Source organism: Sporisorium graminicola, chromosome SGRAM_22 (genome assembly GCF_005498985.1).
Source record: "Sporisorium graminicola strain CBS 10092 chromosome SGRAM_22, whole genome shotgun sequence".
In the NCBI taxonomy this organism is placed as follows: domain Eukaryota; kingdom Fungi; phylum Basidiomycota; class Ustilaginomycetes; order Ustilaginales; family Ustilaginaceae; genus Sporisorium; species Sporisorium graminicola.
This window is the reverse complement of record NC_043731.1, coordinates 345,243-368,229: the sequence shown is the minus strand read 5'-3', so window position 1 is coordinate 368,229 and position 22,987 is coordinate 345,243. Positions and strand designations below refer to the sequence as shown.

The following is a 22,987-nucleotide window of genomic DNA, read 5'->3' as shown; positions in this document are numbered from 1 at the left end:
GACCATCTGTGCCTGAAACACCGTAGACGTTCTCCTCGCGTAGGGGCGGGGGAGAAAGAGGAAAGCGGGCGGCGGAGGGAAGGTTGAACTGGCATCTACTCCAAGGCACAGCCGCAAAGCAACAACGGTTAGCTGTGTTTCAGCTTTGAACCGGGTCTACCTAAGCGAAGAAGCTTGAGTCACATGGAGACCTTGACTATGTTCAGCAGCTGCGCTCGCCGCATAGGCCTGGAAGCATGATCGCTTGCAGCTGGCTGCAGTAGTAGAGTTCTGATTTCCACACGGAACTCCTTGGTTCTTTCTTCTAGCTTGCCGAGAAGCCGTCCATGACGCAGAAACAGCTGGTACAGAGGAGAATTTGGGCAGGTCTGGTAGCGTTCAAGAGCTCTTGCCGCACTGCCACGTCGAGGAGCTGCGGCCGCTTGCTGCACTGTGCTAACAGGAGCATCTACCCGCCCTAGTTGGTAAGAAGCGTGCTCAGCCCGGATGACTCTATGAGGCTATCCACTTGTGTAGTCCAGTGAAGGAAGCTTGAGACATGGGTGCAACAGTAGATAGACCATCGACTTTGGCGCCGTCGAGGCTGTACTTGGCCAGGAGAAAGCCTAAATGGAAAAACCTTGGCGCTCTTTGACGTGTCCCATCCGACGTGTCAAAAAAGAAAAAGTCAACGCCAAACTATTCTTGCCTGAGGCTCAAAGTGCTCGATGCACCACATCATCCTGTTCTCGATGCTCTCTCGTCTGCGAATCGGCATGAGACCGATGACGCTCCCGTGCTTGCCTGAAGGGTGCTTTACACGTAGCGTGCACGGTGAGGCCCCGAATTGCACCTTCCGGCAGAAACCAAGCTCGCCGCTTGTGCAGAGTTCTACTGTATTCCCTCACAACATGTTATTTCCGTCTCGGAGCCACTCCAAGATGGTCCTCGTCCCTACCACACCTGACTTCGTTTGGTCAAGATCATTGCTGTGCAGTAAATGTGGGAACCCGCACAGCGAAGGCAAAAAAAAGAGGAAAAAAGAGAGAGTGGAGACTGCATGAGTCGAACACGCGACCTTTCGCAGATTAGACACTTTGGAAAATGCTAAGCGAACGCTCTACCAACTGAGCTAAACCCCCGACTTCATGCTACTCCCATTAACTGTTGTAAATATATACTTTCACAAATTTACGTTTCGTTCTCAGTCTGAGCGCTTTGACGCGAAGCTTCGCTAGGATGGCGTGCCTTGTTAGCACCACCTCGGCAAACTGTCTCTATCAAGGGTTCAACTTGAGAAGTGCTCATTGCGTGCTTTCGAGAAGCCACTCGCTGGGCTTCTCATGGTTGATCGTCGGGCTATGCCACACCAGCCTTCACGCGCCATTCCGAGCGGTTCCGTCCCAGCTTATGTGCCGAGGAAGGACAGAAGCCTCTCGACGATAGAGGCGGGCTTGCCGTGGCTCTTGAGCTGATTCTTCCTCCACGACTGCTATCGTCACTGGAGGTTGCTCATGGGCACGCTGGCGCAGGCTGAAGCAACGATAGTCTGACGCTCGACCTTAGGCAAGGTTGAGTGCGGCCATAGACGTCGAGAGGTCGAGCAAGCAGCGGCGGCAACGGCGGCAGTAGGTAGCTGACATTCGGCAGCCATTCAAACATCATTCCCCGGCGGACCCTGGCGATGTCACTCGGCCGCCGCGCAGCCTGCCAAATTGCGCCGGCGAACCCAGACTGGATTCTTCTTCGTGATTCACACACTATTTCATCTGGCTGATGTCGCCATCCCTTTGAGTCTCACGTCAAACATCATCCTCGTCCCTTCTCCTCCTTCTCCGGTGACTGTCAAGTGCGTTTGATGCGCTCGGCTAGATGCGCTCCAGTTGTAAATACGCGCACGTTGCTTGGTCCTCAATCTCGCAATCCTGCATCGTCTTGTTCATCCTCCTCCCCCAGCAAGCATGAGACTGAAAGTCAGCTCCGCCTTTCTCCCTTATCAGCAGCATCTGCTGCAAGTCTGTCTCGAATTCCTACCGACCTGAGCACCGGTTCGCTTAGCTGCAATGTCGTAGCCTCACCTTGTCGAGCCCTATCTCTTCGGCGGCTGCGCCTCTTGATCCGCATGATGAGACCCCCCTCCCTCCTCCAAGTCCCCGCGATTGTGAATGCACGCAATGCGACAGACGTTGTTCGCAACTCAGGCGCACGCCTGTGTGCACCGAGGCTGCCCTTCTTGCACGAACCAGAACCAAATGCCGGAGTGCGCTTGAGATTCGCACTTCGTTGATGCATGGCAGAAGGGCAGTGACATGAGAAGGTGCATGAAAAGAGGGTGGGACCGATGTGTGCCTGCATGTCCTGCGGATGATGTAGCTGTGCGTGAGGGGGGAAAGAACTGTTGCGGTCTGTGCTGTCCCAATGCCTTGGGCAGGATACAGGACCATTTGAGAAGAACAAGAGTATGAAACAAATCTCAAGCATGAAAGAATGCACGCATGATTGCGAGAGAGGTTTAAATAGCCCCCTTCCTTCTCGACGCTACCTCCCCTCCCTGTCCTGTCCTCTTGTTCTTCTTACCACTCACAGCCTGAACCACTAAGTCCTCTCTACCCCATACTGGACCCCCCTCTCCATCCTCATTGAAAGAAACAACCAGTGGAACGAGTAGAAGCTTCTTCCAAAAATGGCGGCAGACTCGATCCCGCCCCCTCTCAGCCAGGGCGTCGGCTACGGAGTCGTGCTCGGCTTCGGCTTCGCCTTTGCTGCCGTTATGGCCTACATCACCCGTCTGCTCTGGCGCTTCAATGGCGAGGACAACTCGCACTTCGAAACATACGCCACTGCGGGTCGAAAGGTCGGAACGGGACTGACCGCCACAGCTGTCTTCTCGTCATGGGCGTGGTCGACTGCACTTCTGTCCTCGAGTCTCGTCACGTTCAGCTACGGCGTCGGAGGAGCGTACTGGTTCGCGGCTGGCTGCTTGGTGCAGATCTCGGCGTTTGCGTTGTTGGCGATTCAGAGCAAGCTCAAAACGCCGCACGCACACACGGTGCTCGAGGTGGTCAAGGTGAGGTACGGCACCGCGGCGCACTGGCTGTACATGTTTTTCTGCCTGGCGAACAACCTGATTGCGATTGCGAACATGCTGCTCGGTGCTTCGGCGACCGTGTCGGCGCTGACGGGGATGCACATTATTGCATCGACGTTCTTGCTCCCCGTGGGCGTGTGTCTGTACACCATTTCCGGCGGGCTGAAGGCGACGTTCCTGACCGACTGGATGCACAGCGTCGCCCTGCTCATCATTGTGCTGTTCCTCACGCTCAAGACCATCACCAACGATGCCGTACAGAGCCCCGGCCATCTGTGGGAGCTTGTGAAGCAGGCCAATGTCAACAACCCTACTGCAGGCAACTACCATGGATCCGTGTTGACCATGACGTCCAAAGGTGCGGTCGAGTTTGGCATCTTGCACACACTGGGAAATTTCGGCCTTGTCGGTAAGTCATGATCCCCCACACGTATTGCAGAAATGGACACCTCGGGGTGTGCATCAACGCACCCGGAGGCCTAACGCAGTAAACAACTCTTACTGACCAATGGCGTCTCTTCTTCTTACATAGTCATGGACTCGTCGTACTGGCAGAAAGCCTACTCTGCGGACATTGCCGCCGCGGTGCCCGGATACATTCTCGGCGGCGTGCTCTACTTCGGCCTGCCCTGGTGTCTCGGCACGGTGATGGGTCTGGCCGGGTGGTCGCTACAGACAAACCCGATCTGGCCTGCGTATGGGCGTCAACTTTCGTCGACCGAGCTCTCGGCCGGTCTACCGCTCGCCTACGCAGCGCTTGCAGTCGCCGGCAAAGGCGGCGCCGTCGCGGTCGTCATCCTCATCTTTATGGCTGTTACTTCGACCACCTCGGCCCAACTCATCGCGGTCTCGTCGATCGTCTCGTCTGACGTGTACCACACGTACGTGCGGCCCAAGGCGACGGATGCGCAAGTGATCCGCGTGAGCCGCGCGGCGTGCATTGGATTTGCCATCTTTGCCTCGGCTTTCTCCACCATGCTGTACTATGTCGGGATTAGCTTGACGTGGACGCTGTACTTTTTGGGCCTGATCACGTGTCCCGCCATGGTGACGCTGCCGCTGACCGTGTTGTGGAAGAAACAGACGTGGTGGGCGGCGGTGGTTTCACCGGTGGTGGGGATGGCAGCGGGCATTGCGACCTGGTTGGCGACCGCGAGCAAGTACGGTAATGGCGTGTTGAACGTGACGACGACGGGCGAGCTGTTGCCGTGCATGTGGGGCACCATCGTTGCCGCCTTTGTCCCTGCCATCCTGTCGCCGCTCATCACACTTGCCTTCCCACAACCCGTCGACTTTGCCTGGGAGCGCTTTAACGACATCAAGCTCATCCAGGACGACTCGTCGAGCAAGACCTCATCCTCCGACGACCTCGCTTCCCACCCGCGCGACGATCCTGAGAAACGCCTGACGACCATCAACGGCAGCCCGGCGGGCGACAGCGATGCGCGCGCCAACCCCTACTCCGACGCCGAACTGCGCTACATGAAAAGACAGTCGCACGTCGCCGGCTGGACGGGCTTGGCGCTCTTCATCGCCGTCTGGATCCTCTGGCCCTTCATCATGTACGCCGCACACTACGAATTCTCCCGCCCCTTCTTCATCGGCTGGGTCGTCGTCGCCATCATCTGGGCCTTTGCCGCCCTGCTCATCTTCACGTTCCTGCCCCTTTTCGAAGGCAGGAAGCTGATTGCCACCATCGCCCGCGGTGTCTTCACCAGCGCCCGCGCCGGCAACCAGGGCCGCGAGGAAAAGTTGGACGACAGGAGAGGATCCGAGGCCACCACGGTTACGACCGGTACAACGGGTAGTGCTGCCCAGGGCCGAAAGGGAGCGTTGGAGACACCCGGAGCTTCAGTCAACTCGGACGACATCTCGCCTTGAGACGATTGAGGATTAGAAAAAACCACCAGCACTTCTTTTTCATCTTGTAGACTACCACCACCATCGCTCGTCGTGTAGCCTTTCATCGTGGATTCTAGACTTTTCTCGTCACCTCGTGTCTGTGCTGTGTGACAGACACCTCTGCCTAAACCTGGCTCATGCCGTCTTGCAATTGAAACTCGCTCACTATCTGTGCCTCTCTTACACGTCCACACACGCACGCACACAACGCATCACGACCACTTCATTCACACCTTCGATGACCAATGTCCCTTTCGCTTAACTTACAGCTCACCCCTGCCCCGCACCCGCATAGAGCGAGTCTAACGCAGCCATCCACATCTCCATCTCGGCGCTCCCGTCCGCCTGCAGAAAGTACGAGTTGCTCGCGGTATACACGCCAAACACGCACTCGCGCCCGAGCATCCTCTCGATGTTTTCGTCGTGCTCCACGCGTACCGAATCGACGTTGATGACCATCAGCGCGTCTGTCTCCGCCTGGCTCTCGTAGACGAACAGGAAGGGGCGGCGGAGTGCGAACCACCGACGCACCCACGAGTCGGTGAATGCTTCGACCGGCATCGAGAGCCAGCCGCGGCGCGTGGCGTTGTCGGAGCGCGCGACGAGCGTGACTTGTGCGGTGAGTTTGGGTGCGGTCGGGGCCAGGGACGGGGCAAGGGAGCTGTGCTGGCTGAGTGAGGAGGTGGTGCGGTCGAGTTTGGTCGGCGTGGAGAGGGAGGCGCTTTCCAGACCTAGCCCGCTAGCGTCACCGGCATCGACATCGGACGCAGCGGAGGGGGAGAACATCGCAGCGAGCCCGTTGGCTTTTCCTTCCCCTCCTCCACTGTCAGGCTGCCCACCAATCACCACTTGCATCTTGGCATCTCTCACCGCACGCTGCCACATCCCCACCGTCCTCTCCAATAGCTCCCTCTCCTCCCTCCCCTGCACCTGCACATGTCCGTTCCCTCCTGCAAGCACAGGACTCGCCTTCAGCACCGCCCTCACCCCTTCTACCTCGGCCAGCTTGGCCTCCTTGCGAACCAACGCTTCGTGGTCCTGCACCAGACTCACCCCCCTCGCCTTCCACCCCTTGAGCGCCTCCTGGCCGCGCACATACTTCTTGGCCGTATCCAACCTCCACAGGTCCGCCGTCTTCTTCGTCATGGGCGGCACGAGCTTGACGCTGAAGATCGCGCTCGTCTTGGTCAGCGTCCGCGCCCCGCTCGTTGCAGACTCGATGAAGCTCATCAGCCTTCCCGGGGGTTTCGCATCGCGTGCGTTGATCGACACAGCCAGATCCATCGAAAAGCTGACTGGCGCAGCACATCGGTCCACTTCGACCTGGAACGTCAAGCGCATCAGCACGCGGTGTCCGCTCGCCGTGGTGCGGTTGAGGTGCAGACTATCGTGCACGCTGCTGTCCCACCAAGCCCAGAGGCCCAACTCGCTCGTACCGTTGTTGCGGAAATCGAGCGTCTGCTGCTTGGCCGGCACCTTGAGCTGAACCGTATCCGACGCTTTACCACCGTGAAGTCTGCCTCGCGCGTCCAGCAGTCGGACATCGCCGAGCTCCAACTTGGTCACTGTGCTCCACAAAAATTGTCGTCCTGAATCGTGCGCCAGCTGCACCACTAGTTTGCGCTGCAAGCCTTGCCTAAGGAAGAAAGAGCCCGGATCGAGCGCAGACTGAGCTCGCACGGGTACAGGCATGTACTCGCCCGAAGCGTCGAGTTCGCAGATCTGCACCGACGCCAGAATATGATGTCGCTCCTCGCCGCGCATCTCGTTCTCCGACAATCGCTCCTTTATCGTATTTGACATGGTCGGGTGCTCCCCACGCGTAGAGCCAGAGCCAACCACTCCTTCCTCCGACCCATTGATCGCATGCAGCGGCGCAAATCCAGACGCCTGCTGACCGTCACTCTCCCTCGCATTGTCGTGCTCCTCCAGCGCCACAAGATACTGCCGTGTCACTTTCGCGTACAGCTCGATCGGCGCCAAGCCGGTGCGCAGCCACTGAATCGATTCGGGCGTCAGCACAAACGACATGGTTCTGCGCAAGCGCACCTCGGTCACCGAGTCTTCGCTGAGCAGATCCACGGGCACCGACGTGTAGATTTCGTCCTTCCCGAGCTCGTTGCCCGCAAACGAGCTGAGCTTGACTTGCAAGTGAATGCTGGCAAAATCTTCTCTCGAGATGCCTGAGATCGAATCAACCAAGATCTGAAAGCCCAATTTTTGGCCCACTGGCAAATCTGTCGCGCTGCCGTTTCCATTAGTGGAAGAGGAAGGCGTGGGCGAGCTGGGCCTACGCGAGCTGGACCCGCTGGGCGCCGACAGACTCGCACCACCCCTACCGTTCACGGGTACCGGCGCCAGACTGACAAACTTGAGCGACACGGAGCAAGAACCAATCTGTTGTGCTGTATGCCGATCGTGCAACGGCAGTCTGTACTTGGTCGACATCTGCCTGGACAGCGGATGCAGCGGGACCAGCGTGCTTGCGACGAAGGCGTAGGTCGGATGCGGCGCCTCGTAGAATGGATCGGACCAGTTGAAATGGCGCGAGTACTCGGGCTTGTCGACAAATGTGTACAGGTTGCGCATCTTTTGCAGACGCTGTTCAAATTTGGGCATCGACCAGACGTAGCACGTCGAGTGCACATAGTCAAGTACCTTGATACCCATGCACGGCTTTGCACATGAAGCCAGATCAGGGTCCGAAACGTCGTCGAATTCGGTCAGCCCAGCGATGGCTTCGACACCCGAGGTAGGGACAGCGAGGGGGAACTCGTCGACCACCGTATATTGATACGTGACGCGCTTGTCGAGTTCCTTGCTGATCACGTTGGCCTCTTTGACGAGCACCGCTTTGGACAGCGCGTCTTCCGCCATCGACACCTTGGTATGGCCTTTCCACTTGGCAAGCGCTTTGCGTAGCAGCACCTTGAGCGAGTCGCTGTACTCGACCGGCCCATCGCCCAGTCTCGGCGAGCCGATACCTGGAGAGCCGGTGGTCATTCGCGTGATCTTTTCCTCGTACTCGCGCACCTTTGCCCGCAACGATTCGGTCTCTCGATGACTGGCTACTACAGCCGGAGAGGCAGCACCGGCATTGCTGTACGCATTTTCCTTCAACGGCGTGCCCGCACCAAACCGCATGGAACCCATCTCGCTGCCGGCCTGGCTCCACGGATCGATGCTCGTATCGTCGGTCATGGCACCGTATGAATACGGCCTGACCACAGAGCTGGCCGACTCGCTGGCATTGTCGTCAAACAGACTGGCTCTGCTCTCGGGCCTTCCCAAGACGCTTCCCATTGATTTTTTGGACCGAGCGCGCGATATGTCCTCAAAGAGCTTCTCGAGATCCTCCTCATTGAGATTGTCGAAATTGACGTTTTGTCCATTGAGCTTGGACATAGCGTACTCCCTGCGAGCATAGGTCCAATCGACGTCACCCGAGGCAGGCGAGTCGGGCCGTGTGGAAGGCAGATCGCCATCGACGAGCGTCTCGTTGTGCGACTCGCCCGTGGAGAGCGCCAAGGTGGAACGCACACGATCTCTGGCCTTGCGCACCTCTTCGGGATGGTTGAAGCGGAAGACGTGAAAGTCGCCCAGAATGACTCTGTAACCGGATCGCAACCTCTTGGGCTCGTCGGGGGTAAGACGCTTGCCGTTGACCATAGTCATGCTGTCCGCCATGGCGGTGACGGTGACCACGCCGTCTTGATGTTCGAACATGCAGTGTTTGGCCTGGATGTTGGTGCCGCTGAGCTTGATGTGGACATCTGCTCCACTTTCGAGGTTGCCGACAAGCGTCTGGCCGGGCTTGATTTGGTAGATGAGACACTCGGACATGAGCGGGTCCTCGTTGAGATTGACGAGATGCGGCAGCTTCTTGGGCGTATGCACGCCGACGTTGCCCTTGTCGACGGAAATCCCTAACTCTTCCAACGCCTTTTCTCGTTGCTTTTGGATCTCTTGCGTCTTTGCGAGCTTCTCTTCCCAGCTTTCGTTGAGACTGCTCATGATCTTTTCGCTCTGCTCGAGCTGTTCTTGCAGTTCAGCCTTGGTGACGGTCTTGATCTCGCCGGTCCTTGTCTGGTAGCGCACCACCTGCTTCTCGGGCGGTATTGATGGGTCCCAGCTGCTCTCACCTTCGATGCCGCCTCCACCGGCAACGCGGGTACGAAGCAGCTCGAGCTCTTCTTTGAGCTCGCGGATGAGCTTTGCGTTGGGATCTTCATTGACGACGGCTTTGTTCTTGATCTTCTTGGCCTGGTCCGCATAGCGTAGTGTGCTGAGCGTCTCCTCGTAGTCAGCCGGCGAGATGGCGGCGATCATGGCAGTTTTGGAGTTGCCACCGAGACTGTCCTTGAGCAGCCAGGTGAGGACTGAGTCTCGGTAGGGGACAAAGCTGTCGAGGCTGGCGGCTTTGAGTTTCTTGGCGCCTTTGGGCGGGTCGGCGGCGGAGCTGGCAGCGGCGAGAGCGGCAATGACTTTGCCGAGTGTGGTAAGCGAGCGGTTGATGTTGGCACCTTCCTTGAGACGAGCGCCGGTAGCACCCGTGGAGTTGGCACGCTCCGAGCCTGCCAAGTCGACGAGCGAGATGCGCGACACCTTTTCAGCCTCGAGCTTTGTCTCGACATCGAATCGCTTCTGTGTGAGCACGAGCGTAAAGACGGCGTGCGATCGGGAACTGGTCTCGTTCATGTTGGTGGCAGCTACGGTTCTGGCCTTGTTGCCTTCGTCCTGGAGGCTCTCTACATCTCGGAAGCTGCTGACGACGAGCTTGCTGAGATCTTCAACGTAGGGACCCAAGCTCGGGTGCTCCCTGACTTTGAGGTTGCCCTTGTTCCTGGGGTTGAGCAGATCACGCACCTTTTCGTTGTAAATCTCAATGTAGCTGACCTCTACGGTGATTTTGAGGTTGGGATCGGCGGCAGTCTTGTCGCGGATGTCGTCGAAGAGGCGAGAGCAGGTGAGCGGGATAAGACCTTTCTCTTCCGCATAGCCAACCATGGAGTGGGACTTGCCGGAGCCGGTCTGACCGTAGGCAAAGACACAGGTGTTGAAGCCGTTGAAGGCGTGTTCGAGGAGCTCGACACCGATGTACTGGAAGAGGGTGTCCTGCTCGGTGTTTTCGTCATAGGCGCGGTCGAAGGAGAAGGGCATTGTCTTCTTCTTGGTGGCCTTGCTGTTGTCCTTGCTGTCGGCCTCATTTGATGGTGGTTGGAGCACGAGCTGGTGTTGGTCAACGAATTCGACAAGATTGGAAGCGCCCCGGTTCTTCTCTCTGGTGTTCATGGGACGACATCGCACCACGACTTTGATATTGCCCGAGTCGGCCATAATCGCAGACTATCTGGGAGGTGGATTGCGTTGTTGTTGGTGGGCGGCGGCGATGATCATGCACGACAGGGATCGCTCTAGTGCAGGAGCCAAGCGGGCAAGGTGTGGTGTCAGCTCAAGAGCGGTCCAACATGCGATGATGAGTTCGATGGAGCTGAACGTAAGAGATGTGAAAGTGGATGGTACCTCTAGACTGAATCGTAGCCAAGTGTCGGGGTGTGTGCAAGTGAAACCGGGACCGTGAAGCGGGAAATGCAAGTGGGTTGAAAGCGGGTATCAAATGAATGTGGCTGGCGGTAGTGGTCCGGTTCGAGGCGATGCTTTTCCTACAGCAATGTCTGCCGAAGCGTGACAGGGTGATGGTGGTGGTGATGATGGTGACGAGCAAGCAAACAAGGGTCTGAGCAGCGAATCGAGTCGGAAGGAAACACACGCGGATCGCTGCAGCCGAGTATCTGTTCCTTTTTCCCACACGCAGGCAGGCCTTGCACCTCGACGCCAACAAGACCGTGCACCCCTGCCGAGCCAAACCAACACAACAACACACACTCCAACACCGCAACACCGCTACTGAGTCTTAAATTTTCCAAGTTCTGATTTCCTTTTCAAGCCTTGGTGGGGCGCACATCCATCTAAGACCTTAGTACAGTGTGTGCAACTCGCACTCTCTCGAAACAGAACATGTTCTGGGTTATCGCAACAGATCGTACAAATACAAAAACGCTTTACAGACGCACAAGTCCACATCAACGAATCCCCAACCAGCGAGTCTTGAATGGTGGTGGTGGTGTTACGAAGCTTCCCTTGTTTATTTGTCGTTCTTGTCCGGAGGAGTCCAAGAAGAATCTTGCATCGACTTCATCCATTGCTCACGCTGCTTGTTCTCCATCTCGCTCTCGCTCTTGATTTGCTGCTGAACGTCGCCCTCTTGTCCAGCCAATACGTCCTTGAGGCTCGATTTGGCGCTGCCTCTCTTCAGCGGCTTGGGCTGCGTAGGGGCTGGGCTCCACCCGATCAAAAAGATCAACTGGAACGTCGCTGGCACACCTTCGCCCTCACCACTGCCTTCCTCGTGTCCGTGCAGGGACTGGTAGATGGCACCGGCGGCCAGCATGGTATCGCGCCTCAACTGGCCTCGACGGTTGATGACCGCATTCGACTCGCCCATGTCGCGCAGGTCGTGCATCAGCTCGTACATGCTCGGGTATCCCACCGACACTTCGTCCACGTCCACCGTCGGAATCGTGAACCCGGCCCGGGACAGCAACGACGCCATATCCCGCGTATCCGCCATCGGCGAGATGCGAGGCGAGATTCCTCCTTCTCGCTCCTGCTCCGCCAGTTGCAAGCTCGTTCGCAGCTCAAACAGTGTATCGCCACCGCACAGCGCTGCGATAAAGACGCCGTCCGGCTTGAGTGCACGTCGGATCTGAATCAACACGCCAGGAAGATCGTTGGTCCAGTGCAACCCACCGCTGAACACCACGCAGTCCAACGATCCTTCCTCGAACGGCAGAACCTCTTCGTCGACCACACGTCGCTCAATCTCGAACCCGAACTGCTCGTCCAGGTGACGATCGCGGTTCAGAAGCGCCTCGCTCGTGTCGCACATGATGATCTTCTTGGTGCCGCTTCCTTGAGGATCCAGATAGTGGCGCAGGAATCCTGGGCCGGCACCCAGCTCCACAATCGTCGGGAAATCGCGCTTGATGTCCTGCACTCGGTCCGCCAGCGATTCGGCAATGGCACGGCGCACATAGTCTGTTTGGCGCGACGCCTCGCCTCGAGTCGAGTCGGCGCCAAAAGTGTGGCCGTTGTCGTCCTGTGCCGAGACAGACGGTCTCAGAGCAGCTCGGTCCTTTTGCAGTGTCTTGACAGCTCGATCAAAGATGGTGAACGGGCTGTTGGGCTTCGGTGGCCCCGGTGCGGGCGCAGCAGCACCACTGCCAGCCATGGTGGAAGCTTGGCGCACCGACGTTGCCCCCACGCCACCACTCGGAGCAGCATTTGAGAAGGGCACCGCGTGCAATCCTGCGTGTTTCAGCCGCGGAGACGTCTGGCCAAACGTGAAGCGACTCGGTGGAATTCCAAGCCCGCTCATGGTAGACAGAGAGCCAGCATCCGCAATCTCGGCATCAGCCTCGGGACCCGTAGCGGATGCCAGAGCAATACCGTCAGAGACGAGCGTACGAGCGCGCATGATGAGCGCAGGTGGGAATGCTCGCGCCTCCATGCGGTCGACCAGAGCAGCAGCGCGATCAGCGTGACCGTGGCTCAACTCGGCGCGGATCATCGCTTCGTAGGTGGATGGCTCGCGCTGTACCGATCCGAATAGGTTGTGCGCATCGTGCGACACAGCAGCAGCAGTAACACCGGCAAAAGAGGGCATCGGCGACACGGCAGTGGCATCAGCAGGGCCACTGGGAGCACCGGCACCTTGAGCCCTGGGAGGGTGGTTGCCAGCCGCAGCCACACCAGCCGCGGGCTCGCTCATGCTCTCAAACAGAGCACGAGCCTCGTCGAGCCCAGCTTCGCCCTGCTCCATCGAGTAGCCACGGATCAGCAGATTGGCGACGTATGCCGTCATCAGCAGCCCCGCCTGCTTCATCCTTTCCAGGTGGGCGCGAATGAGGTCCGTTCTCTGATGCGCAACAAACACAGCCAGAAGCGCTTCGAACGAGACGGCATCGGGTAAACTGGCTCCATCCTTACGCATCTGCGAGGAAGGATGCGAGGCGATCGAGTCAAACGTAGCAATGGCGCGGTCGAGATCGTTGAGCATGCAACCGTAGCAGTTGATCAGTGACGCCCAGTGCGTGCTCTGCACCGCTACCGACGGGTCGTGGGCTAGCTCCTGGAACACGCGTTCCATCTCGAGCGGCTCGACGGGTGCGATGGCGCCATACATATCCAGCAACAATTTATACGTGTGCGCACTCGGCTGCACACCGGCAGCGCGCATCTTGTGGTAGTAGACGAGCACCTTCTGACGATCAGGCACGCTCTGGATGTAATACTGCATCATGGTGTTGTAAGGTGGCACGCGCGGCTTGAAGGCAGGATCGTTTTCCATGCGCTCAAACAGCTGGACGGCCCGCTGCTCGTCGCCGATACGCGTGCACGCGTTGATCACGGCGCCGTACGTGACGCTGGTGGGCTTGATGCGGTAGTTGAGCGTCATTTCATCAAACAGCTGCAGGGCGCGATCGGCCTTGCGTGCACGGGAGAGCTTGGAGATGACCGTGTTGAAGAGATAGGCGGTGGGACGCACACTGAAACGCTGCGATTCGTCAAAGAGCTCCTGGGCGATCGAGGCGTCGTCAGTCGTGTCGCGGATGGTGGCGATGAGCGCAGCGTACGAAGTGGGAGACGGCGTGCCGCCAGCAGCGATGATGCGATGGCGGTGAACCGTGGCTGCGTCGGATCGGCCAGCGTGGCTTAGCGCCTGGATCATGCTGTCTTCGACGGCGAACCATGCATTGGACTGCCAGGACGGATCTCCCACCAATGCGTGCAGGACGTGCTGGGCCATAGCGTAGACCTCTTCGACGCGCTCGACGTTACCAAGACGGCCAAAGGCGCCAATCAAGAAAGCAAGACCTTCGGGATGGGCATAGTTGCCTACCTTGGTCTGCTCGAGCACCTTGGTGTACAAACGCGGAGCTTCATTCTGTCCAGAGGGACGCGCGAAGGAGAGCAGCTCGTGGCCAAAGTCGGTGTCAATCACCTGAACGGGTGGGAAAGAAAAGGCAGATGCGTCGGTTCCAGTAGAAAAAGCAGAGAGGGCCGGTGCAGGAAGATCCTGACGGTGAAGAGGCGAGTGCTGTTGAGGCGGGGTGGTGGCAGAGGTCGATACACTGAGTTGAGCAGTCGTGCTAGCGTCGCTGCTGACGTCGTCTCGCACAGCAGCCGAGTCTTGCGCCTCGGCAGAAAAGGCGGCGGCTTGAGTAGCCCATTCAGGAAGCAACGAGAGTGCCTCTTGTCCGTATCGAGTGATAGTGACCTCGACTGCCTTGCTCGTGTCGATAGATGAGCGATCCACGCTGATCTCGCCCTCCGCGCTTTCAGTAGCGTCGATGGCAGGCAGCTTGGCGAGATCGTGCAGAACAATGGGAACACCATCGGCCTCGAAGGCATCGAGGTTGAGCGGTCGGACGTTGAGCTCCTCGAAGCAGAAGGCTTCCAAAATCAGGGTCCAAGCGTCGGCAGAGAGCGGAAGGTTGACGACAGCCTCTGCTGACTGCTTGTGCACGCTGCGGTACAGGCTGGCCAGCGACGCAGCGACTTGCTCGTCAAGCAGATCGGCTTGGCGCAGGACGGGAGCCACATATTCGGCACTGACAAATAGTCGGATGGAGGCGAGCTTGGCATCTTCCGCAGGGTCAGCGGCGGTCAGGATTCGGTTGGTCAGTTGCGAGAGCTGTGCGCCGAGTTCTTGGTGAGGCTGTGCGGTTACGTCGAGCTTGTCCAGGAAGAGACGTGCGTAGGTCAGAGTGGATCCGGCGTCGACGATACGGTTGGCAGCGAGCAGGACTTCGCTTAGCTGGAAAATGATGTGAATGGTGTTGTGAATCTTTGTGGGCTCCTTGAAGCGACGGAGCAGCCCAGCCTCTTGTGAAAAGAAGGCAGCAGTAGCGTCAAGGGCACGGTCGATGGAGGTGTTGGCGTCTTGATCCGAGCCAGCCTGCGTCAGGCGCTGAGCGCTGGCGACGTTGGCAGAGACGACATGGGTAAAGGCCGAAATCTGAGCTGGCACTTGACGCTTTACGCAATTCTCGAGATAGACATGGAAGACGCGCTGGAGCGAATCGAGGTGCTGGTCGCCGGAGTGTGCCAATTGAGAGAGGAGGTATTCGATTGTTTGAGGCGTGGGCATGGGCTGCGATGAGAGCGACGGCGGTGACGAGGCATCTGCAGCAGCATTCTCGGATGGAATTGAAGTGACCTTTGCGAACCAGTGCAGGGCCGTGTCGGTGTCTCGCATGTCGAGGAAGCCCCGGATGATGGCCGAGACGATGGTGTCGTCGAGCGCGGGGACACTGTCACCGCCTTGTAGCAGCTTTTCGAACAGCTTGATAGCACCGGCAGCGTCGTTGAGCGCAAAGTGAGCATCGATGAGCGAACACCATACGATGCGGTTGAGGTCGTGCCTCCATCCGGCTTGCTGACTGGCGAGCAGGAACTCGTCAAACACCTGCTTGCATGCGGCTAACTTGCGGGACTGTTGCATGTGTTGCGTCTCTTGAGGTTTGAGCTGGGGATCGGTGACAAAAGTTCGGATGAGGTGCATGAAGGTATGGGCGTCGGTGTTGGCAAACCTGCTACGCTCGAGAAGGTCGAGCACGCTGAGAGCGCGGTCAACATCGCCGCGGAGAGCACAGCTAGAGAGAACGGCGTTGTAAGCCTTTTCGTCGTCGAACCAGTTGCGACTGCTGTGGGCGACACTCATGAGCTTGAGAGCCTGCCCAAAGTGGTCTTCGGTTGTGGCGGAAGCAGCGGCAGTATCGGTAGGAGCGACAGCATCGTCCGTCACCAGGTCGCCGAGAGCAGTTGCAGCGTCCGAGGGAGTCGAAGCGGAAGCAGAAGCGGGACCAGTTTCAACGTCGCGCGCACAGAGCGCTTTGACAAGGACAGTGTAGGTGCGGCTGTTGGGAGCAAGGCCGGTCTGGATCATGTCATTGTAGGTGTCGGTGATCTCGCGAACGGGCTGGCCAGAGCGACGCACGGAGAGAAGCGATTCCATGACCATGTTGAAGCCGGCCGTGGTCTTTTGGTCCTTGGGGAGGGCATTGAACGCATCGACGCTGAGACGCACCTGGTGGGCATCCCTCCTCTTGGATGCATGGAGGAGATCTCGGTAGACGAGGTCGTGTGCGGTGGAGTTGGTGGAAGCATTCGAGAATGCTTCGGTGATGGTGGCGTCAGCTGAAGTGGATGCACGGCGTTCACCTTGAGTCGAAGCGACATCGGTGGTGTCGGCGTGGCTGCTAGACGTCACGAGAAGCGGGCCCTGCTTGGCGGCAAAGGCGTGGCGGAAACGCACCTGCATGTGCGAGTTGGTGAGGTGGCCATGCGACGAGGAGAGCATGGAGCGGTCGTAGTTGTGCTGACCATCGAGACGTAGCTTGTACGCCTTCTGCCTGCGAGCCTCGTCATCGTCGTCGGTATTCTTGTTGTTCGCGTCCGAGTTGGAAGTGGTGGAAGCCTGGGAGAGGGCACGACCGGTGTGCTGGTAGGAAAAGTGAGCGCCGCGTCCTGCGTGGAACTTGGCGCCACCAGCGCCAGCACCGGCAGAAGAGCCGCCGCTGCTGAGACCGCCCGACGCCCATCCAGAAGCAGATGAGCCGGTGGAAGAGGTGGATCCGGACGAAGCCCCCTGGAAGGCACCACGAAAGGTGTTAGCCGAGTTATGGGCGGCATTGGCCGCTGACTGGGCAGCGCCCCTCCATATGTGAGAGGCGAGTTTGGCAGCCGAAGTCACGGGCATAGCAGCGGATGGCGTAATACCGAGCTTTGCCTACGACAGTGATGGCTGTCTGACGGTTCGAGCAGAGCAGTGGCACGAAGGCCGGAAAGTGAGAGAAGACGCCAAACCAGGGTCAAGTGGACGTGGAATAGAGCGAGTTACGAGGCGGAAAGATCGTATCAAGTAGACGGACAGTTTGTCGAATCTATTGCTGTAGGAATTGATGTCTTGGGGGATTGAAGGTTGGAAGGAAAGAGTTGGATATACTGCTGTATGGCAGAATGGATACGAGGGCCGGCCCTGCAGCGATCGAAGGTCAGATAGCGTTCAGGAAAATCGAAAAAGAGTGACCGTGATCGCAGAAGGAGGGTATACTGTGGATCGTATCGTGGATCGATTGAATGTCGTGTCGAGGCAAAAGGCGAAAGAGATAGATGCCTCTGAAGCGGTTTGAGTAGAGGAGTAGTAGAGCGCGGGTGTGTTGTATTATATTTTATAAAAGAGAGAGAGAAGAAGGTTTGGTACAAACAGAAAAGTGGTTTGCTGTTGCGGTGGTGCAGTCAGTCGCCTTCCATTCGTTCCATTTTTCGTGGTTACTGAGTCAATCCCCTGTTCTTCTGCCACGCTCACGATGAAAAAAGTGAGGGTAAAAATAAGGGTCCTTTCGGGTTGCTCTGCTTTCGGACAGCCCTTTTCTTTCTCTCCTTCTTCGCTCTTCTTCTGCAGAAAGAAGGCCTGTTTCGGGACGTGTCGGGGTGGGGAAAAGAGAAAAAGTGGAGGCTCTCTGACCTTTTTTTTCTTTTGCTTTGCAATGCTCCTGCTCCGCGGCGATCTTGATTCTCCAGCGGTTGCATTGCATCAGAACGCCGCGCTGATCTCTAATCACCGCGGGATGATGGCGGCTTCGCCATTATTGATCGTGTACAGACCTGCAAGCAAAGTGTCTCAGTCGGCCCTGTGGTCGTGTTCCAAGTTTGGTCCTGATGGCTGTGCCCGTTGATAACGGTATCGCTGGAGATTGCACACCGTTCTCTTCGCCAGTGCGCGCGGGAGTCGAGTCTTGCACCTGTAACAACGAGGCGATGCTCGCAAGACCGCCGGCGGGTCGCATGCATGTCCAACAGAGACAGGCACACGCAATTGCAACCCGACATGGACCGAGCCGACGACAGAGACAGTAGGGCCATGTCTGTGCACCTCTTTGTTTGCGTCATACCTCCTACGCAAGGGTCTGTCTGACCTGCATGGTGGCTGGGGAGCAAAGGATCCGGTCACGCCAGGGTCTTCGGAGTCGTGCCGATCCGACCAGCAAAGCCGACAACCCGACGCTACCCAAACTGCTCGTACCGCTTGACCGCGTGACAGAACGAAAAGAGAAAGAGGAAGTGAGAACGGTTAGAACAGCTCCCGGCGACTTCCGCCTGACAACCCGCAAACCTCCATTTTTGAGATCCCGAAGTTTTGATGCCTCTGGTGTAACATTTTGTAAAAACATCCTTTTTTAGGATTTCCATATGTTGACGATTCCAATGTAACATCTTTAGTAAATATCTACACCGCCACCACTCCTGTCGCTACCACACTGTTCTACGGTGGAGCAGGTCACAGACGGATAGAAGACATGATACTCCATTCTACAACAGGTCAATCTGCCAGAACCACTCCGTCCAGACAGGCAGCCAGCGTGTTGACACTAGCCACGGACCAAGGTTGGGCGCTATACGGCCAAGGCAGCTGGTGTCGTTCCTCGCTCAGCAGGCGCAGTCGGTGCAGGCTGCGCAGGATCGCATCCATTGCATCGTCCTGCTCCGCTTCCTGTTTGGCATCCTCGGCCCGCGGCAGCTGCGGTATCGTTGCCGTTGCGATCCACTTGTGCAGCATGTCGACAGCCAAAACCTGGCTCGCCGACGCGCCTCCATCCAGACGATGCTTGGCGCTGCGGCTCAACAGGTTAGGGCGCGAGCGATGCACGAGCATGGCAGTAGCAATAGGCAAGGCCATTGCATCCATGTCCTGTTCCTCTCCGTCTACCTTCTCCTCCTCCTCCTCCTCCTCCTTCTCCTCCTCCTCCTCCCCCTCCTCCCCTTGCTCCTCATCTTGGCCCGCCGTCTGCGATCCGCCAACTGCCTGCGTCCATCCCATCGGCAGAGGCTCAGCGAACCTGACAATCTGCGAGAAATCCGATGCATCCAGTAACACCAAACTCGACTTGTCCGCCGTCGCTGCCCATGGCTGGCTCGGTTTCGTGCGTGCACCTCGCTCCGCCACCACAGCCCCTGATTCGTCCGCTCGCACGCTCAGCAGTACCACACTACCCATCACCCTCTCCTCCACGCACGTCGATGCTAGGTATGACCCAATCATGCGCTGCCACGCCACCAACTCGCGCTGGCTCATCACAAAGGCGCTCGAGATGGCAAGACGCCACCGCACGCGCGCACGACTTGCTTCGGCCAGTGCAAATCGCCAAACGCGCTCCACGCACGCTTCGATGCTTGAGTCGCCGCTATCGTTGGCACCGAGCGCATCCACTGTGCTTGATCCACCCCGCTCGTCGACGGCGCTCACCAGCACAATGCGCTCTAGGGCCGTCGATGAAGCCTGGTCACCATCCGAGAAGCTGCCCAGTCCAAGCACATTGTCAGCAATCGACGAGGCGTTGCTGTCACCGCGATGCACTCGGGCGGCTTGCTCGGCTTGCTCGCGCGATCCCGTCTGGCATGTTCGGTAGCTGATATGCAGCAGCAGATGCTCGTCCAGCGCAGCTGCTGGCTCCTGCGGCCACCCCAACGACAGACTCGTCCGTTCTGCCTTGGTCGCTCCCGGAGCAGGTGCTGTCGAGAGGCTAAAAGCAGGAAACTGCACCACCGCCGAAATCGGGCCCGCTTCCCTTCCATGCAGCACCTTGGCGGGCTGACGACGCACCAGCCTTGGCAACTGATCGTACACCGAAAACGCCAGCCTCCTCAGCGTCTGCGACTGCTGACCAAAACCAAGACTGCCGCTCTCGGTCATCATCGACGGGCACACAGCACGCACTAGCAGCTGCTCTGCAAGCACACCAACTTTCTCACTTAGCATCGCCCTCAGATCCGCCTCGAGCCGCAACAGACCGTTAAAGCCCGTCGCGGCACATGCTGCCGAGTTGGGCGGCTGCAGCGTGTACACCACCACATGCTTGCCCTGCAGCAGGTCCAGCTCCACGCGGCTCGAGATGGACCGCAGCGTATCGAGCCACGATTCGCCGTCCTGCCAAAGATGATCCAGGTAGCTCGACAGCGCCAGAGATTCCGATCCGTCCGCGACGGCAAGGATCGATTGCCCGTCACCGACGTGCGTGCCCAGCCCGTGCGTCTCAAACGCGACGCGAATACGCTCCAACCACGCAACAATTTCGTTGTGCCACGCCGGCGAAGCATCCGTCAGCAGCACCTTGGCAACGACGTGCTTCTGCCCGCTGACGGCTGACAATTTCGACTTGTCCCATAGCGTCAACGACGACGGCAGCGCTTCCACCACGGACCCTTGACAGCCCACGGCGATCCGAGTCGGCTCGAGCACCTCTGCAACCTCGACGCCGTCTCCAGCGACGCCGGCAACGTTCTTGGACGGCCTCACGAGGTTTCTTAGCGTTGGTAGTGTTGCTTCGACTTCCGGGCTGCCGGCTGCAGTGCTTGTCTCTGATGATTGATCAGGCAAGGTGGAAGCAGGCTCGATGCCAAGCGCAGCAGCCATGGCTTCGAGCACCTCAATCTTATCGTCGATGGGGATTTCGGAGCCGACGAAGCAGCTTACCCCTTGCATGCCGTACATGTAACGGAACTGTGGGTTCTGAATCAGCCATGCGGCCGTCCGGGACAGCATCCACCGCCGAAGAGTAGGTCGACGAGGCGATGATGACGATGTTGCTGCAGCTGTGCCCATGACCAAAGCTGTCTGTATCGAGCGTGACAACGGCAGATGTAGCATGACCAAGGGTTCTAAGGACGCTGCACTCTCGTGAATCTGATGAGTCGCAGTTGATGATAGTATCGGCGAGTGCGACCACGAAACACGTGAAGCACCGCAAAGGAAGGATGTGACAACGTCGAGAGACACGTCCTTCAGCGTCGCTTGAACATGTGGAGACAATGTCAAGGTAGCCGCCTCTGAATCGCTCAGCGCGTCGTCGCTGTCGTCGTCTCCGCTGGCAGACGTATCGCTGTCTGAATTGCCCATGACTCCGGATAAGAGAGCGTCGTCGCTCGATCTCGGCGTCGCTGGACCCTCTACCAAGCGTGACGAGCTCGAGCGGCCAAGATTGATCAGGCCTGATCCGGGCGAGGATCTGCCGTGGCGATCCCGACGAAGCTGGAGCAGGGCCTGACCTCGATGCGATGGCGTTTTCGACGGCGATGGCCACGTAACGGGAGGATGACTTCCCGGCCGACCCGAGTCTGAGGCACTCTGCTTGTCCATTCGCTCACCAACCTTGCCTGCATCGGACGAGACGGGAGGCTCTGTGGTCGCTGAAGCAATGCTTGCGTTCAAGGCAGTCGTGCTCGCAGTGGCAGTGGCAGTCTTGGGTCGAGACGCGAATTTGCCAAGCAAGTCATACTTGCGGCCAAGACTGGCGCGAGCACCGGCCGGGAGCCTCTGCAGAGGCTTGCGTGCTTCTGGCTGTTTCAGTGGCCGGAATGCGTTGGGTACGATGGCCGGACGCTTTCTGCTCGAGGCATCCGTTTCCATTGCTGCATTCGCTGCAGCTGCAGCTGCCGTGCTGGCATCGGCTAGGCGCAACTGCTGGTCGTCGTGCAGTAACGCGTTTGCTTTGTGACCAGAATGCGGGTGTTGATCCGAACCGTGCAGATCTGGTGCAGAAGCGGCATTGCGTTCCCGGTAGCTCTGTGAAGACTCCCCCATGCGATGGCTGTTGTGTAGCTCGACGATGGTAGCGCCGTCTCGGTACTCTTCGACCGGTGAATAAGGCGTTCTTGGCGTCTTGTAGTGCGGATTGCCAAAGGCGGGCGAGCTTTCGGTGAGCGAGCTCGGTGTGAAGCCGGGCAAGGAGGCTGGATCGCCGAATGGAGTGGCCCCTGAAGCATCACGGGGAGTAAATGAGCTCAAAGCAGGGTGGAAAGTATGTACCGAGCCAGCCGTCGACAAAGCCATGTCTTGGACAGCGCTGGGTCCCGAACGGGAGTGAGAAGGTTGCGCCATGGAGGTGGTGGAGGTGGCCACCGGCGGCTGCAGAGGCGCTGTCTGAGCCTGCGAAGACTGGGTTGAGGCCATGGCGTCTTGAAGGCCCGGAATGGCGCTAAACAAAGCGTCGAGACTGCTCTGTCCGACGTCTTCCATCGCAACATCGTCGATAACTGCCGCCGCCATCGATGGAGCGGGGTGCGCTTCGTTGGGCATTGACAAAATCGGTGCAGTCGAATGGTTTGCCAGAGCTTGAGGCTGATCATACGCCAGGTGGTGCTGCGATGGACCCGTTTGGACGGCTTCTACAGGCTCATTCATGTTGTGCGAAAGATCGCCTTCCGGATCGAGGCCAAAGGCGGACTCGTCAAAGAAGGAGAAATCATCCTCGGTGAGAAGATCCAGATTTCCGAAGATGTCGCCTTCGCCTGCTTTGCGCTTCGAAGAGATTGACTGTGCAAACTCGAGAGGGGTTGTCTCTTGTTGTCCCTGAAACGGAGTCGATCCATGCGACTGCAAGTGAGGCTGTGGCTGCAACAGGGACTGCGAGGTTGTGGGGTTCGAAGGCCGGGTGCCAGCAGCACCTGCTCCGATTTGGGACGCTGACGAACCGCGATTGGGAAGAATCCAGTGCGATCCTGTCTGATCGGTGTGCCGGTGTTGTGCCTCATCCAATCCCAATGGATTGGCGTTGACGGTTGGATCTGCGCTCGTGGCGTCAATTTGCATTGCAAAGGCCGCTTCTGACGAAGACGCTGGTGCGTCAGAGCTCTGTGGAGGAAGAAACTGCATCCAGTTGAGATCCTGTCCGAACGACTCTGTGCTGTTGGCTGCTTGCACAGGCTCGATGCTGCTGCTTTCGCGTTTGAGAGGCGATGCGCCCGGCGGCACCGATGGCACAGCGGCAGGTACAGCATGTGAAGGTGTGGCGGAACCAGCGGTGGGCATGGCAAAGTCAAAGTCTGCAAACGACATGCTGGCAGGAGTAATGTCAGGCCGTGTCGAAGGCAAGCGATCCGCGCGACGGCGTCCCA

General features: G+C 58.3%; 4 protein-coding genes across 4 annotated transcripts; 1 reads left to right on the top strand and 3 right to left on the bottom strand.

Annotated features, from left to right (window-relative positions):
• Positions 1-2,662: 2,662 nt before the first annotated feature.
• Positions 2,663-4,948, top strand: EX895_003737 (uncharacterized protein; the record flags this gene model as incomplete). Its single annotated transcript, XM_029884335.1, has 2 exons — positions 2,663-3,476; positions 3,600-4,948. The coding sequence occupies 2 exons, from the start codon at positions 2,663-2,665 to the stop codon at positions 4,946-4,948; spliced, it is 2,163 nt and encodes a 720-aa protein (XP_029739045.1).
• Positions 4,949-5,239: 291 nt separating this feature from the next.
• On the bottom strand, positions 5,240-10,306 carry EX895_003736 (uncharacterized protein; the record flags this gene model as incomplete). Its single annotated transcript, XM_029884334.1, has 1 exon — positions 5,240-10,306. The coding sequence occupies one exon, from the start codon at positions 10,304-10,306 to the stop codon at positions 5,240-5,242; it is 5,067 nt and encodes a 1,688-aa protein (XP_029739044.1).
• Positions 10,307-11,114: 808 nt separating this feature from the next.
• On the bottom strand, positions 11,115-16,793 carry EX895_003735 (uncharacterized protein; the record flags this gene model as incomplete). The annotated part of the gene is made up of 1 exon (XM_029884333.1): positions 11,115-16,793. The coding sequence occupies one exon, from the start codon at positions 16,791-16,793 to the stop codon at positions 11,115-11,117; it is 5,679 nt and encodes a 1,892-aa protein (XP_029739043.1).
• Positions 16,794-18,416: 1,623 nt separating this feature from the next.
• EX895_003734 (uncharacterized protein) lies at positions 18,417-20,585 on the bottom strand (the record flags this gene model as incomplete). Its single annotated transcript, XM_029884332.1, has 1 exon — positions 18,417-20,585. One exon carries the CDS (start codon positions 20,583-20,585, stop codon positions 18,417-18,419), a length of 2,169 nt encoding a protein of 722 aa, XP_029739042.1.
• Positions 20,586-22,987: the final 2,402 nt, after the last annotated feature.